The following is a 15,836-nucleotide window of genomic DNA, read 5'->3' as shown; positions in this document are numbered from 1 at the left end:
ACCCCTGCGAGATTACCGTGCGCTCTTTCCATCAGAAGTCTTTTATTAAAAAATCTACATGCAGTGAATTATGGAATGTCAAAGGGGGCAATCACAATGGGATCAAATCTAATTTAAACTGTGTCCCTACAACCTCTGATGTTAAAGAAGAAGAAATGAGCTAATATTCACTTTTTATAGCTAGACTCAGAACTCGGCTAACAATATGGAAATAAAACCGTACTTTTAATTTGTTTTATGGAAAAAAGGAAGGGCATCTGCCACCAAACGCTTGTGTATGCTAGTATACTGTAGCGCTAATGATTTACTTCGAATTCGTCTTCTGACAGCGTATGAAACTGCACAGAAAACTATAATACAGGTTTAAAGGGGAAGTCAACGCCCCATTAGTCTAAATACGGTATTCTAGTTAATAGAATATGAATTAAGCAGCCAAATCCAGCCGTATTTATCCATCTCAGGTGGCGGCCATTTTGACACTTGCTGTCGACTGAAGATGACATCACAGTTGCTCAGGCAATGGCCAATCCCAGCTCACCTGTTTTCTGAAGATGAGCTGTGATTTGGCTGTGACCTGAGCAACTGTGGTGTCATTTTCACTCGACAAGAAGTGGCAAAATGGCCGCCCCCTGAGATGGATAAATACGGCTGGATTTGGCTGCTTAACTCATATTCCACAGAGGTGATACTAATCTATCATTTTTGGAGGTCATTTAGCGCTCTTCTATAATTCCACCACCTTTATTATTTATTTTTGAGTGATTGTTATTTGTATTCATCCGTCATCTTTCACCTGATGCTGTAGAGGACGTTGCCATTTTTGAAGATCCTCAGCAGCTTGTTGTCCGTGGTGACGTCGTGGAAGTTGGCGCCCTTCTCGTTGGCGAAGAAGAGGTCGGGCTTCCAGATGGAGTCCAGCATGGACGGGTCCAGGTCCAGGGAGGAGTCCGGGTATTTGCTGTACGCCAGCCGGGGGTCATTCCACTTCTGCCGCAGGAAGATATTCACTCTGTAATCCTGCAGACACGACAAGCGGCTTTGCATATTTTTGCGGTGCAGCTCGTGGGCTTATGGGAGAGCTGGTGACACAAAGTCACTCATCTGCATTGTTTTTTAATACAATGTTTCCTCTTTTTTTTTTTTTTTTTTTTTTTAAGTGTATTGGGAACTTGCAATAAAAAACAATGCTGGGAAATATCACAGACAACAGTAGCCTCCGCGAAGTGATCATTGGTGAGGAAAATTGGCTGAGAATCGACATGACTTTTTGGCAGTCTGACTGATTTGACTTTTGGCAAGGATATGATCCCAAATCAATAATATTCTTGTTAGGATAAAGATGAATCAATCGAGCAATCGCAGGAGATCAATTCGACTTGATCAGTCACTCGATAAAGATTTGTTTGGATAAGAATGAACTACCCATTCAATTTTGATGATCAATTGATTGATTAGTATAGTCACATAAAGTGCTTGGACGAGCAACCTCAACATTAGAGATCAAATCGTGTTTTGACCCTCAACCAGTAAGACTTGAACATTTCAAGCTTACTATAGATCAGTGCTTCTCAATTATTTTCTGTCATTAGTGAAGAAGAAAACCTCTCACGCCCTAAAACCCCGCACGACTATAAATATAAATAAATATATATAATTATCTCCGTCTTTCTCCGCCTGTCTTCTCATCCCTGATGTCATTTGTGGGTCTGCTACACTTTGTGCCTACACTTCATACTCTTCTGTGCCGTGTGCAAAAAAAAAAAAAACCTGCACCACTGAGCGAACGCTCCCTGCGCACACTCTTGCCAATGAGAGCGCCACTGCCCCCTAATGTAGTGGAGGTGCAATTGCACTTTATTCTAAGAGTAAAAAAAAAAAAAAATCGAAATAAAAAAGCATGTTCCCCGAGGTCAAACGCGCCCCCCTGGAGGGGCCCGCCCCACTATTTGAGAGCACTGCTATAGATGAAGTCGCATGCACGCTAAGATTCAGGCCAATCTATAAGGTTCTTTCTTTGTTTTAATTTAAAGATGAATTGAAAAAAAAAAAATCAATCGGGTTCTTGCTTTGACACGAAAAATAATACAGTTTATGTTTTCAAGATCAACATGACCTGTGCCCGACAGAAAAGTAATTTAATCTGACATTTGATATTAGCCTCCACCCACATATTATATCGTATATCCTTGAACATCGATTCTTTTCCTTGTACTTCTATCGACATATTCTGCCTGAAGGTCTCAAGTTCTCTTTCAGTTCTGCCCAGTCGAGCAGAGAAGACAGCAACTGGTAGCTTTTGATCCGATTAAATTCAAGCTTGCCTCTGCCTTCTTAAGTCATCGATCCTTCAAAAATCAATCGTTTTATTGTTTTGCTACAGTGGGAATCAGGCCTAAAAGTTCCGTTCCGTCCAGTAGAGCACTGCTCGATGTATTTATCTATCTGACATTTAACCCCATATAACCGAGGGTAAACTGTAATATACGGTGTGTCCTGTTTATGATCTCTTATGGCCTTGACACAGAAGCGAGAAAATGCCTTGAAGTTAACTCATTCACTCGCAGCCATTTTCACAGAAACAATCCCGTTCGCTCTTTTTACTGGATTTTGACTGGAACCTATCAAAAGAAAGATTACATTTTTTTAAATTAGTTTTAGTTCTTTAATAAATGCTTAGTTTTAGTTTAGTTAGTTTCAATATTAGTTTTAGTTTTTAGTTGTGCGCAATATTTCAAAAACACCATGGGCGCAACCTCATTATTCCGGTTGATATCAAAAGAAATGACTAAAAATCACATTTCAAATCATCCCCAAAGGCTCATGCATTAAATTAATTACCAAAGACTAAAACGAAGGACATTTTTGCTATAATTATAGTTAGTTTTATTTTAGTTAGTTTTGTAAACATGAATTATAGTTTCAGTTAGTTTTCTTTTTTAAAAAGCATCTTCGTTTTTTTTTTTATTTAGTTAACGAAATTGTTTTTTGAATTTTACTTTTAGTTTTTTTGTTAGTTTTAGTCAACTAAAATAACCTTTAATAGCACCTGTGTTTTTTGACCCCCCCCCCCCCCCCCCCTTCTTACTTTGATCATCTCCTAACATTTTTGTTTTTATTTTATTTGAACTGAGTCAAATGCCATTCTTAGCATATGTCCCGGGCCACTAAAAAATGGACGGCGGGCCGCAAATGGCCCGCGGGCCGTAGTTTGGACACCCCTGGGCTACAACAATGTGTTGCAATCAATTGACATGAAGACAGCAAACAATCTCACATGTTAACGACACCAATCAAAAAAAAAAAAAATGGCAACCCAATAATAAAAGAACAACATAAGATAGAATGAAAATGAATCCGCATCATCCAGTTGTGTTTGCCAAATCATTTTTAATACGTTGCCAATTATAAAGTGGCGCCGTCCCGATTTGTAACAACTTTTCTCATTTAGTGCAATCACGTAGGATCCATAATAGAAAGCAAATGACGTGTTTATTAAGACGCGGAGAGCGGCAAAGCTCGGAGCGACGTGGGAAGCCGCCATGACACGCTCTTATGTTGTTTGACATTTCATCAGCGCGTTGGCGCCTTTGCGAGCGTTTGGCGCCCGTGTCGGAATCCGTGTAATTGCCAGCCCGTGCGCAAATTAACATCCTCCCCATTCGCCATCTAAGTGGCGATTAGCGGCCATTATCGAGCCTTTGGTGGTTGTGTTGCCGTGCGGCCTCGCAGCTTTTTTTGTTGTTATTTTTATCACGTTAGCAGCGGGGATATTTTTTGCATATCGGCGCTTTTGGAAGCTGCGGCCGCCACCCGCCGTTTTTGGCTGGCCTTATGGACATTTACCAGCTGGGGTTTACTGTATGAATTATTAACTTAGATTAATGATGGAAAAAAGGGGGAATTATGGTGGTGCAAAGTAAAATGTGTCATTTATATTCGCTGCATGAGCCGCCAAAAGACTCTTTTCATGGCAAAAAAAAAAAAAAAAAAAGTACCGTGTAACCTTGAAGATCAGACACAATCTGTAACACTATTTAGATTTTTTTTTTCAATAAAAAATGATGGAAATATAAAGTTATGTTCTTGCATTATACTGTCTTTTAGTAATAATGTCATATCCAGCCATCCATTTTGTGTGCTGCTTATCCTCACTGGCTCAGCTGGAGCCTATTCCTGACTTGATGCTAGCGGTGGAGTAATAGTGGTTTGTCAGCTAGCCAATGAATCCAATTTTATAAAATTTACAATAGCGCTTGCTTAACAGTATACTTAAAAACAACTTTATTGAAGCTGGAATCTGCTTTAAACGTGACTTTGCTTTCTTAGCAAAGATTCCATGTATGTTCTTTCTACTTTTTGCATCTGTGCCATGCTGCCCGGCGAAAATACCAAAACTTAGTCTAGCCTGCCCCTGCGCAGACTGACACTGCGCCACATGCCACACTTGCGCTGGGCATGGAAATAGAGGCGATTTTGGGGAATTGTGTCGCCATGGTAACTCGGAATTCCGGAAAAAAAAATGGTTCCCCGCCGAGTCAGATCGAACCACACCTTTTGATACCTCATTTGTGCCGGTACGTTCAACGGTTCGGGACGCATTTTTTTCAGAAAAATTCCGCTCTAATAAACGCCGGGGCCGTTTTCTAAGATAGTAATATGTGCCTGCTTGATTAATGTCATTAACATTCAAATTTAATGGTGAAAGATGATTAAATATTCAGATGTTTTGAGTTACGTTAGTACCGGTATATTTTCGTATCTCAAGGCACCACTGTTATTGTATTTTGTGAAAAAAAAAAAAATGTAAACAAAAAGGTGATGACTTCACTCAGTATTTGACCCTTCAACTCACCATGGTAGTTTCAGCGATAGAACCGAAGCTGTTGATAAATATGTTGCAGGTGACGTTAACGGGCGGACCTGCAGGTTGAGGGACAGATAACACGTTCACTCACACTTGTGCACAGTGCAGCAGTCGCAATGCCGGAGAACTCACCATGCTCGTCTCCGTGACCGAGCCGAAGCTGTTGATAGAAATATTGCATGTAACGTTTATGGGGGGGGCGGGGCCTGTGGAATGGAATGACAATGACATGCCTTAAACACAGATTAGGAAGTGGTGATGAAAAAAATGAACATGGTTGTTTTCGTGCTCCTGGACACTTCATTAGGGACACCATCTAATGTAATCCAATGACAGCTGGATGAACTTTTGTCTTTTTTTCCTTTTTTTTTTTTTTTTTTTTTTTTTGTAGCTAGTAACACATGGTTGACTTACGACCCTGTAAAGTGAATTCCGAGTTTTGGGGTGGCATGGCTCAGTTACGGGTTCGATCCTCACCCCTGGTGACCCCTGGTGACCCCTGGTTTCGAAATACATTAGAAATGTTTGAAGATAATTACTGAGAAAAATGTAGAAGGGATGAATAGTAATTGAATTGTGATTGTTTTTTTTTGTTTTTTTTTGGTTAATACTGTGATTACAATTTAATACGTGATTATTTTTTTTCATGGTCTACTTCTTATGTATTTTTACACAAACACAAGCAATTTGTATTACTATAAACAATATCAAGCTTACGATGCTGTTTTGATTTGATAGGTTAGCCTCATGCTATAATCAAGGCAAACAAACCAGGAATTAATATGAAAGAGAGTTCTTTATCTACTTAAGTGAAAATGTTGGGTCAAAAATAATCCAATTTTGGTAAAAAATAAATAAATAAATGAAATTAAATATATAAATTACTAATCCCACTACTTGGATCAATTTCACCCAACTTTGGGTTGTTCTGTATCAAGGTAACCCCATTTTGAGTTGGTTTGTACATGTTTTTTTTTCACCCAAACAAACACAAAAATTTGGGTCAAATTGAACCTAGTAGTGCTTCTGTCCAATTTTTGGCTTAGCAGTTTTAAGAGTGTTACTGTGGAGATAAACTTTAGGATTAATCAGTTTTCCACAATTTTACTTTTCCTGTTTTTGTTTGTTTGTTTTTGTTTTTTTCCCCGGCAAACCTAAAACATGTCCCAGTAATGTACTTTGGATTCCGGCATGAGTTTCCCGTCACCCACTATAAGAACGTAAGCAGGTCCAACCCGCTACTTGGGTCAATTTTACCCAAATGTTGTTTTGATAACAAAACAATTCCATTTTGTTTTGGTTTGTTTTGTCCAACAAAACAACCCAGAAATTTTGGCCAAATTGACCCAAACAGCTGGTTGATTGGCCAATATTGGGTTATTTTTAAACCAGCAGTTAAAAGAGTGTAGGTTGCATCTTGCCATCTTCCCCTTAGAACGCCTCGTTGTCAGCCATGAGTGCATGCACGCCACGCCTTGCTGTCGTGGCGTGCTAAAGCCCCGTGACAATTTCTGCTACTGGAGGCTTTAACGACATACTATTTTTTGGTGGTGGGGGGGGGGTTCAAAAAACATGCAGGCATTTAGAGGGAGAGACAAAGTGGCATCCATTTTTCAAAACAGCTCTCATATTGGCCCTCGTTAGATTGTGTCCTGGTGTACCTAATGTTGTGGCCAGGGAATGTACATGCTTTAATGGACTTTTTTTTTTTAATGTGCAAAAGTGCTCATAAATAATGCAAGGACTCCGAACGTCCTCATTTCCTTCATGACCCCCAAATTAAGCGTGCAGTCGTTTGACGGGACTTTGCCCTCAATCTTGCCTGAGCGCCAAAACACTTTCCATGCAGTCATCAATCAGATCAATTTCTAGCACGGCTCCAATGAGTCGCGTTTGCCATTTCAAGTCCCAGCAAACCTTCCGCCAGGCGCAAAGTTAAGTTGTCAGCCTTCGCCGCTGACCTAAACACGCTTTCCTCATCAATATTGCATCGGACGCTGTATTAATATTTGCCCCGCTTTGTTGTCAGCTGACTAAGACTTCACGGGCCGAGCAGGAAAATAAAAGCGGCTCACAACAATGTCAGCAAAAGGAAATCTAGGCCATCCTTCAGCAAGTGCAACGCGCTCGTCGAGGTGTGACAAGCGCAGAGCGGAAATTGCTTCATACGGAAAAGGTGTCTTTTGGATTCAATAGCAATTTTAAAAAAAAATACATTTTTTTTTTAATTTATCAAAAATAGTGTTACAGACACACACAAGTACAAATAGTTTTTTTTTTTAAGAATAATCTACTTTTTTTCAACAGATGTTAAGTTATTAAATTAAATCAGAAAGTTAGGAGAATTTTTTTTATTTTTTTATTTTTTTTATTTTTTTTAAGTGTCCTAGTATTGCGAGGATAAATTTGTTAAGTTAATTTTGGAAGGTTGCTAGAGTAAAGTTGCAATATAATGTGGGAAAAAAAAGTCACCATATTATGGCAATAAAAACACAAATATTAATAATATTTATCAAATGTAATAAATTCTATATAAAAATATATGTTATTATTTTTTTGAGAATAAAGTTACTGTGAGAAAAATTATTAGAAAAAAAAATCAAAATGTCAATCTTAAAAGAATACATTTTTACTTTTTCTCGAAAATAATAAAATATATGCAATCAAATAAATTAATTATGAAAAATAAACTAGTATAACAAAATATTCTGAGAATAAAATGTTGCAATATCAGTAAAAAAAAAAAAAAAGATTGCTAGAGGAATAGTCCTAAAAGTCCGATTTTTTAAAGTCAAAAGCAGTCCTAAGTTATAAAAATAAAATGGAAATATTTCGACAAAAATAACGTCTTAATATTATGATTATTTTTGATTTACTAAGTATTTTTTTCTGCTCATAATTTTACAACTTTATTCCGATAAAATTGCTTAATTTTAGATGTATTATTACAGCCCTATTCTAATAAAATTAATATTTTCTTGCAATGTATTGACAATTCTCATAAAATTATGAGTTTTTCATGTTTTGTTTTGTTTTTTAATATGATAAAATTTAAACTTTATCCACATACTAGTCCAACTTTATTCTGGTAAAGAGTCGCCATGTCAATATATCTTTATTATAAAATGACTTTATTTTCCTTGTAATATTCTCGTAATATTTTGACCTTTGTAAAATTTGAGTTGTTCATGTAATGACTTTTATGTCTACAAATTAGAAATGTGTCTTCATAATATTTCAACTTTTTTCCTTAACTTTATTCAAAATATTCTATAACTTTACTGTCATAAAGTTCCCGTTTCCACCGACCCAACCAGAAGTTACGCCTTCATACTGACGAATGATAATTGAAAAAAATAAAAAATAATAATCCTGTGTACTCAATTGCAGCTCCATTTGACTCCAATTAAAAACTAGAGGAAGAAAAAAAAACAAAAAACATCTGGACTGATGCCTGCCCACCAGTCGGCCTCTCCGTATGTTTCCAGTGACAGATGCTGTTTGTGTCTCCGCAGCGCCACAAGACGGCAAACCCGCAGCCTTGCCACGGGGGGGGGCACCATCCATCACTTGGACCTGTCAGCTTGACCCCCCCACCCCCCCGCGGACTCTGGTATTTACACGCCTCCTCTCGTTTGTTTGTAAATGCATTTGTGCGCAGGTGAGGATGAGACGATGCGGGGGGGGGACATGGAGCGTTGGGGTGAGAGGTTATTGACACTTCATTAGGGTACATCTGACAATAATATGAATCATTAATAGTTTGATTGACACTGTCACTGTTTTGTATCGTGATCGGTCTGGACATTTACAGATACTCGTATCTGTATTTTATATTTCTGACGGTGGCTGATAACAGGATTGGTTGAAAGGAGTTGCACAACTACATCTTTTGATTCGGTCTTTTTCATGCCACTGGATTGGTTCATTTGATTTATGTATTTATTGAAATGCATGTTATTGACATATGTGTAATATGTTTGTGTTTATAGTTCTAACGTCATTTGACTACCACCACACGAATGAACGTTTGTTCGGACGAAAATATAGCCACGCCTACTTGTAGACTGCCCATCATGATGTCTTTTCTATCTTGCATTTCCTAACTCTGCCAAATCAAAAAAAACTACTATGGAAAAACTGATTAACAATGAAAAATGTTACTTTATTGTATTTTTTGAGTGCCTTTTTACATTTTCCTGCAGTTACCGTCACTCCCTTCGAAGCCAATCACGAGCCCGTACGGATTGACGTCATCACAAACTTGTCACGTACGTCATCAAACATGTCTGCCACATTAGGGCCCGAGCAGCTACCGCTGCCATCTGCTGGCCATAGTTAGTTTTTGATTTCACAACTCATTGACCCGGCTGCGCTGCACTTGGACGTTGCACTGACCACTGATATATTCAAAAAAAAAAAAGGAAAAAAAAAAGTAGTTGACGTCACGCAACGTTTATGGCGGCATACATCGGGATTTTACTAAACGTTATTAAACGTTTTTGGCGGTCAAATAGTTAATAAATGACAGAAAATAATGGACTTTACCACAATATTCTAATTTTCTGAGACAGTCCTGTAAGTAATACACATAAAAAAAAAAAAAAACACAAACTAAAACTAAGACTTGAAACTAACTAACGTTAAACTATAAGCATTAAAAAAAAAAAAACTAATAAAAAAATTAGCAGAACCACCCTGAAAACTCAGCAAAACTAACTAAATTAAAAAAAATAAAAATAAATAAAAACTAGCTAAAATAAAAACTCCCAAACTATAACAACCCTGAAACTGAGTCTATTTGGTCCCACTCTAAATAGAGTAAAATTTACACTTGGAAGAGAGTTAAAAAAAAAAAAAAAAAGTCACTCAAGGGTTGAGTAACAAACCCACGACTTCAGATTTGGAGACAGCCAATCTACTCCCGGAGCCATGAAGCTCCTGCTGTGTGTTAGTATCGTAGCTCGTCAGCTGGAATTTTCATAACTCCTTAGATATTAGCAAACAGGAGGGGTGGCAAAGGTCAGGTGGTCGTGCATGTGGCCGCCTCCCAAGATGAAGATCGTGAGTTCATTCCTCACGTGAAAATGCCGCAGAGAACTCAAATTCGGCGGCAATGTAAGATGGCCACCGGTGACTTCAATTCTCCCAACTTCGAGTAAGCGGCATTGTTAGCCCGTTCATATCAATCTGCGTGTTTCTGGTTAGCTTGCTGCTATATAGCTTCAACTATGATGAAAGCTAACTGCATGAAACAGTCCAAGAGAAATAATGTTAGAAAACTCTTTGGCGAGATTTGTGATCGGTTTCACACGTTCTGACAAAGAACCCTCAGCGATGTTAGCTAACGCGTGAGTCGATTTGGATCTTGACAAAGAAGATAAAGCATGATTTGTCCCAGGACAAAATAGCACAAAGGATTCATTCATTCGCCTCTTAACTCATTCAATGCCAGTCCAGGAGAAAAAAAAATGATCTTTGACGTCAAAAATCGTCTATGGCAGTGAATGTGTGAAATGGTTAATTTGTATTGTTTTATTATTATATTCTAATGAACTTGGAACCAGAAAACTCATACTCAATTCACATAAAACTGCGATGTCTGCTTTTGCATTTGAACTTTTCATATTGTTTACATTAGAGGTCTCCTATTACCTCACCATTGCAAACTACACAATATAAACACCCTATACTGTACGTTACATGAATTCATATCTGACAGTGTCAATGAAACAGGAACACGTTGAACGGCGATATAGATTGTGCATGTGTACCTAATGAAATGGCCAGCAGGGTGTCCACAATAATTCAATCACAAAGTCTATCGCTATTTCCGGATAACGATTCATCAATTAGTAAGCGGCGCTTACTTAATTGTTTCTTTTGGCGGCGTGTGCCACAAATGAAGTTGAAGATGATGAAGGCAAACCTTTAAAATTGGGTCGTATTCGCGCGTCGTAGCCCGACGTTCGACCCATGAGCGAGTCCAGAAAGTCCGACGGAGACATGTTGGACGAGGACCGGGGGTCGCGCTCCTTGGCGTCCACGAGCCTGGACGACAATTGACACACACACAAAAAAAAGAAAAAAGAAAAGAAAAAACCTGTCAGGTGGGTGGGGCCGTGCGTTAAAGCGCATTACGCGCGGTGCCGCGCTTGGTGTCGTCAATTAAAGTGAAATTATTGACAGATAAAAAAAAAATAATAATAAATAAAAAAAGAGGCTACAAGTGCGTGAAACTTGCGTCAAATCGCGCGGCAGCCTACCTGAAGTTGAAGAGTAAAGCTCCCCAAATCATCACCGAGGAGGGACGCATTCCGGGTGCCGTCTTTTTCACTTCTTCCATCTGTCAGTGCTCACCCAAAACGCGCTCTTCTCCCGCATGGCAAAGCTCTCGCGTGGCGCATTCCACGGCATACTTTAGTTGAAAAAAAAGAAAAAAAAAGAAAAAGAAAAGATGGGTAAAAGAGGGTCGCAAGAAGCAGGAGACACGTTGGAGCAGCGCTGACAGTGGAGAGGAATGGGTGGGTGTGTTGTTTTTTTATTTTTTTTATTTTTACGCGCACGCGCACAAGTGGCAGACGTGCGTTGGGTCCCAATCTAGCACGCACGGGCACGTTACTGTATTCTGTTAAAAATGTGTTATGTAACAAGACGTATCTATTTTCGAGTTCTGATGCTTTTGACTATCAGGCACATTTTCAGACATACTTTATTTATTTTTTTTTTTTTTTCTGGATTTTTGCAAAACAATCTGCGAGTATATGTGCATGTGTTGGAGCACCTGTATCCTCTCGTCTCCACAGTCCACACATGTAGTATAAACAAAGGGCTGCAGCAGTCAGTGAGAGGCTGGATGGAGAGTATGTGGTGGCCCGGTTACCGTGGAAACAGATTCGCAGGCATGTGATTGGAGACGCCGCAAAAGGTTGGCCTCTCCGAACGAGACGAGACGAGACGAGACGAGACGAGACGAGACGAGATGTGAGTGACAGACAAGGAGGAGGAGATCCTGCACGAGCGAGAGGCAATTACAATTCTTTCGAATCATCTGTTACCAGAGTGGCCACCAGGATATGTTTTGAGTAGGGCTATAATTTTGGGATTATTGTGCAATTGTAAAAAGTATGTCCAAAAAAAAACATGTTGGGTGGTTTTCTAACCCACTTGATGAGTAGCAGTGCATTTTGAGGAGATTGGGTTACTGTTATCAAAGTTTTTTTTAATCAAAATTATTTTGAGCCAGCAGATTGAGTTGAAGATCGGATTTGGGCAAGCTGAAGATGATCGCCATTTTTGACCGTTTTGTTGTGTTTTAACTAGAGAGCTGTCAAACGATTAAATGTTTTAATCCGATTAATCGCATCTTAAAATTTCGATTAATCGCGATTAATCGCTTAATTAAAAGGGCTTTTTATCAACATTTTTTTGAGCGCCAAATTTAAAATGCCCCTCTTATATATTAATTTTTTTTTCAGCATTTAATTTAAGAGGATGTCTCATCCTTCTCTTTTTTTTTCTAATCAGTTAATTACTTGAAAGTGGAAAAAAAATATGACCCCAATAGTTTGACATGAGCAAATATTCTGAATGTCACACGCAAACATTTGTGAAATGCTTCACTTTAATGCATGTTACGTTTATTGTTCAAACACAATCTGCGCTACCTTTAACGTAGCCATCAGCTGTCAAGATAAAGGATCATCTGCGGTCAAAATTAATAGTGCGATTAATCTGCGTTAATACGTGATTAATGCGATAATATTTTTGTGATTAATTAATTAGTTAACGTTTAACTTTCACAGCACTAGTTTTGAAGCAAAATAACCACATATTGCATGCCCCCCCCCCCCAAAAAAAAGTGCAAAAATGACCATTCAAGAACTGTTGAACCAGCAAACATTAAGTGCAAGAACTCATTTTCTGCATTTTTTTTTTCTTGACACCCACAAATATATGAGCCGACGCGCAAATAAAACAGATATCGGCGCCGGCGCGATGCAACGTGACACTGGTGACCTCAGCATTAAAAGTGGAAGCTTTCCCGCGGGCTTCGAAAGGCCACGATGATCAGGAAGCCGGTCAGTAACCGAGCAACGCGCCAATATGGCCCCCGAGCGTGATGTCACGGCGCGAAGCGCCCCCGACTGCACGCGCGTTGCACACATAGGGAGTGGCTGCAACACTTTTTTTTTTTTTTTTAGCTTTGTATCCTTCCCCAGCACATGCACAAATGAGTCACTTCACAGCCCACACTGGCAGGCCCAAGTCACAGCATCCGTTAGAGATTGTGAAAACTCACAAATGGGTTATACTGTAGCTTGTAATATTTGGTGTGTGACTCTTTTTTTTTTTTGTATAAAATTGTCCTGGACAAAAGTCGAAAGGCAGCTGCTGTAGCTCACAACTCACAGCCAGATGCTCACACGCAGACGAACCGGAAAACCGGACTCGAGCTTCTGACGTTGGTAACATCAAATTTCGACACTGCTCGTTTCTTTGAAAGTGTGCAAACTTATGAACAATAAACGAGTGGTTCTTTTCATTCAAATGAGATTCTTGGCTATGAGATCATTCGGGACACGATTCGGGATTACTGTCACGCTTAATACTAAAATGCTTTCATACTTCACGAAAATCCACAGTACTATTTTTTTGGGTTTCCACTGATGCATGGACACACTTTAGGATGGTGCATTTCATTGGCGTGTTTTAGTCTGCATGTTGGGTCAAAAGTAGTGCTGTCAAAGTTAAAGCGTTAACTAATTAATTAATCACAGAAAAAACCAAAACGCATTAATCATTGTATCACCAAAGATTAAAGATGGTTACGTTAAAGGTAGCTGTTGGAGATTGAGCAATAAACATAACGACATGCATTAAAGTAAAGCATTTAATACATGTTTACATATGCCCTATGTCATTTTTTTCCCATTTTAAATTTTGTAAATAATTAATTGATTAGAAAAAGCAGGATGAGCGTGTGCAGTGGATATCAATTTTTGAAGACGTCCTCAGAACATTAAATGTAGAAAAAAATTAACACCATAACAGGTGCGCTTCAAACTTCAAAATATGTTGGGGGGGGAGAAGCCTTTTTAAGTCAGTGATTAATCATGATTAATCAAAATTGTAAGATGTGATTAATCTGAAACATCTGTTATGTCAAGATGGTAGATCTTTTATACATACATTGAGAAATGTACTATGAAGTACAAATGATAAATAAATAAATAAATAATTAAATACATTAGGAGCGCATATTTTGCACATATGCATGTATTTTGTCCATATTTAAAACAGCATTTTTGTCATGCATATGGTGGAAGTGCCCCCTCCAGTCACCTCTGATGAAAAATTGCGGTCCCCTTGCACATCACTGATGCAGATTGACTGACTGACCAGCCAACCAACAGTGATCAATACATTACATGACCATACAGGGACATAATGTTGCTAACAACCTGTATGCAGTACATTGTTGTTTTTTTTTATGTATGTCAAAATAACTGCTTTCTATCGCCGACTTTTGCAAATATATGTGCAGTACTTCTCCACATTTGTTTTTTAACTCATTAGCTCCCAAAAACGTATAAATACGTCATATTTTAAATGTTCTAAGTGTCCCAAAGACATATTTATACGTTTTTTTGTTTTGTTTTTTATGCCAGAGCATAGAGAAGGCTTTGATGCAGTCTCTCTACTGCAGAAAATGGTTGAGTGGCAGCAGAGTATAAGAGATCAACCAGGCCATGTTAAAACTTCCACAGTTTTCCCACAGTTCTAAGCAGAGTTGAGAAAAACGATGCAACTTAGCTATGTTCTATTGCTAATTGCTGCACAGCGGAAACTGATAGGAATATACTATTTTTCCCTGATAATAGAAGAGACTCTAATCTCTCTTTTGGTATGTTCCATATTTTTATAGCAACAGAACATAATATTTCGCGGGCCTTGAAAAATCAGTCAAAATCCAGGAAAACACTTAAGTGAAAATGGTTGGGAGTGAATGAGTTAATAGCAAGTGAAGCAAACTTTGGCTGGCATATTGTGGTCCTGATTTATGCGACTGATCTGTGGCAAAAATAACCGCCGTGTCTTTTTCTGCTTTCCACATTGTCTCGCCAGCTGCAGCAGCTCTATAATGACGCCCGAGCAGAGTTTCTGGGTGTCATTTTCAATGGCACCGATGGCCATTAGTTTAATAAGGGGGGGAAACTTTGGGCCAGGTGGGTCACGCAATTAAAGGCGGAACAAGTCAAATCCGCAATGTCTCCTGTCTGGGAAAGGGGGAGCCTGAAAGTGTCATTTATCCACACAGTCGTTAAAATTACTGCCTCTTAACAAGCAGAGCAATTTTAAAGCTGCCCACGCGGTACACGCAAAATTAGTGTTGTTATTCTGCGGGGGATTTCAGGTGCATTGTTTTCTAAGAAGGATGTTCCGCTCAATTAATAACTCAAAAACGATGCCTCCAAATAATTTCCGTCATTCAGAATATAAAAAAAATAAATCACAGCCTTGCTTTGGTCGCCGGCGAGTTCACGTCACGTCGTCGATCTCCTTCGCTTGTTCTTGACGGTGGCGGAAGAGCTCACCTGGAAGCTGACGTGCAGCCGACGGCGGGAATTTCCACTGCCCCATCGATTCCTCATGTTCTTTATTCTGCTCCCTCCGCGCTAATTCCTCACACGAGGCCGTGCACCGATTCAGCGGAATAACTGGGAGCTCTTTCGATTGGCTGCCAACGTGCCCGCAACGAGAATTTAATGAGTGGATTCTTGAAGAGAAGGGAGGATTTGTTTTTTGTTTTTTTTAAAGTGGTAATTCTCTTGTGCCACAACACAATTATCATAATCCCTTCGTCGTCGTCCTCACCAAACCGAGCTCTTGGCTTGCTCGTATGTTTCGGCACGTGCTCTCAGCATCGAGCGCATCAATTTGGTCCAACATCTCCGCTGGAAATGCGAAC

At 39.1% G+C, this 15,836-nt stretch overlaps 1 protein-coding gene across 3 annotated transcripts in view; it reads right to left on the bottom strand.

The window, feature by feature from the left end:
* The window catches only part of glra2 (glycine receptor, alpha 2), a 24,953-nt gene extending 9,117 nt beyond the window's left edge, over positions 1–15,836 (bottom strand). Inside the window, exons 1-5 of one of the 3 annotated variants that reach the window (XM_077535920.1) lie at positions 15,463–15,836; positions 11,131–11,282; positions 10,794–10,915; positions 4,853–4,920; positions 794–1,017 (exon numbers count right to left, since the gene is read on the bottom strand). In XM_077535920.1, coding sequence (XP_077392046.1) covers positions 794–1,017; positions 4,853–4,920; positions 10,794–10,915; positions 11,131–11,210 — 494 coding nt within the window. In that variant the 5' untranslated portion in view covers positions 11,211–11,282; positions 15,463–15,836. Of the gene's footprint in view, positions 1–793; positions 1,018–4,852; positions 4,921–4,996; positions 5,059–10,793; positions 10,916–11,130; positions 11,373–15,462 lie in introns of those variants that run through there. The other 2 variants (XM_077535921.1, XM_077535922.1) reach the window with 2 other exon arrangements.

Source organism: Festucalex cinctus, chromosome 11 (genome assembly GCF_051991245.1).
Source record: "Festucalex cinctus isolate MCC-2025b chromosome 11, RoL_Fcin_1.0, whole genome shotgun sequence".
Lineage (NCBI taxonomy): Eukaryota > Metazoa > Chordata > Actinopteri > Syngnathiformes > Syngnathidae > Festucalex > Festucalex cinctus.
Note: the sequence above shows the minus strand (reverse complement) of the source record. Positions and strands in the feature narration are given on the sequence as shown.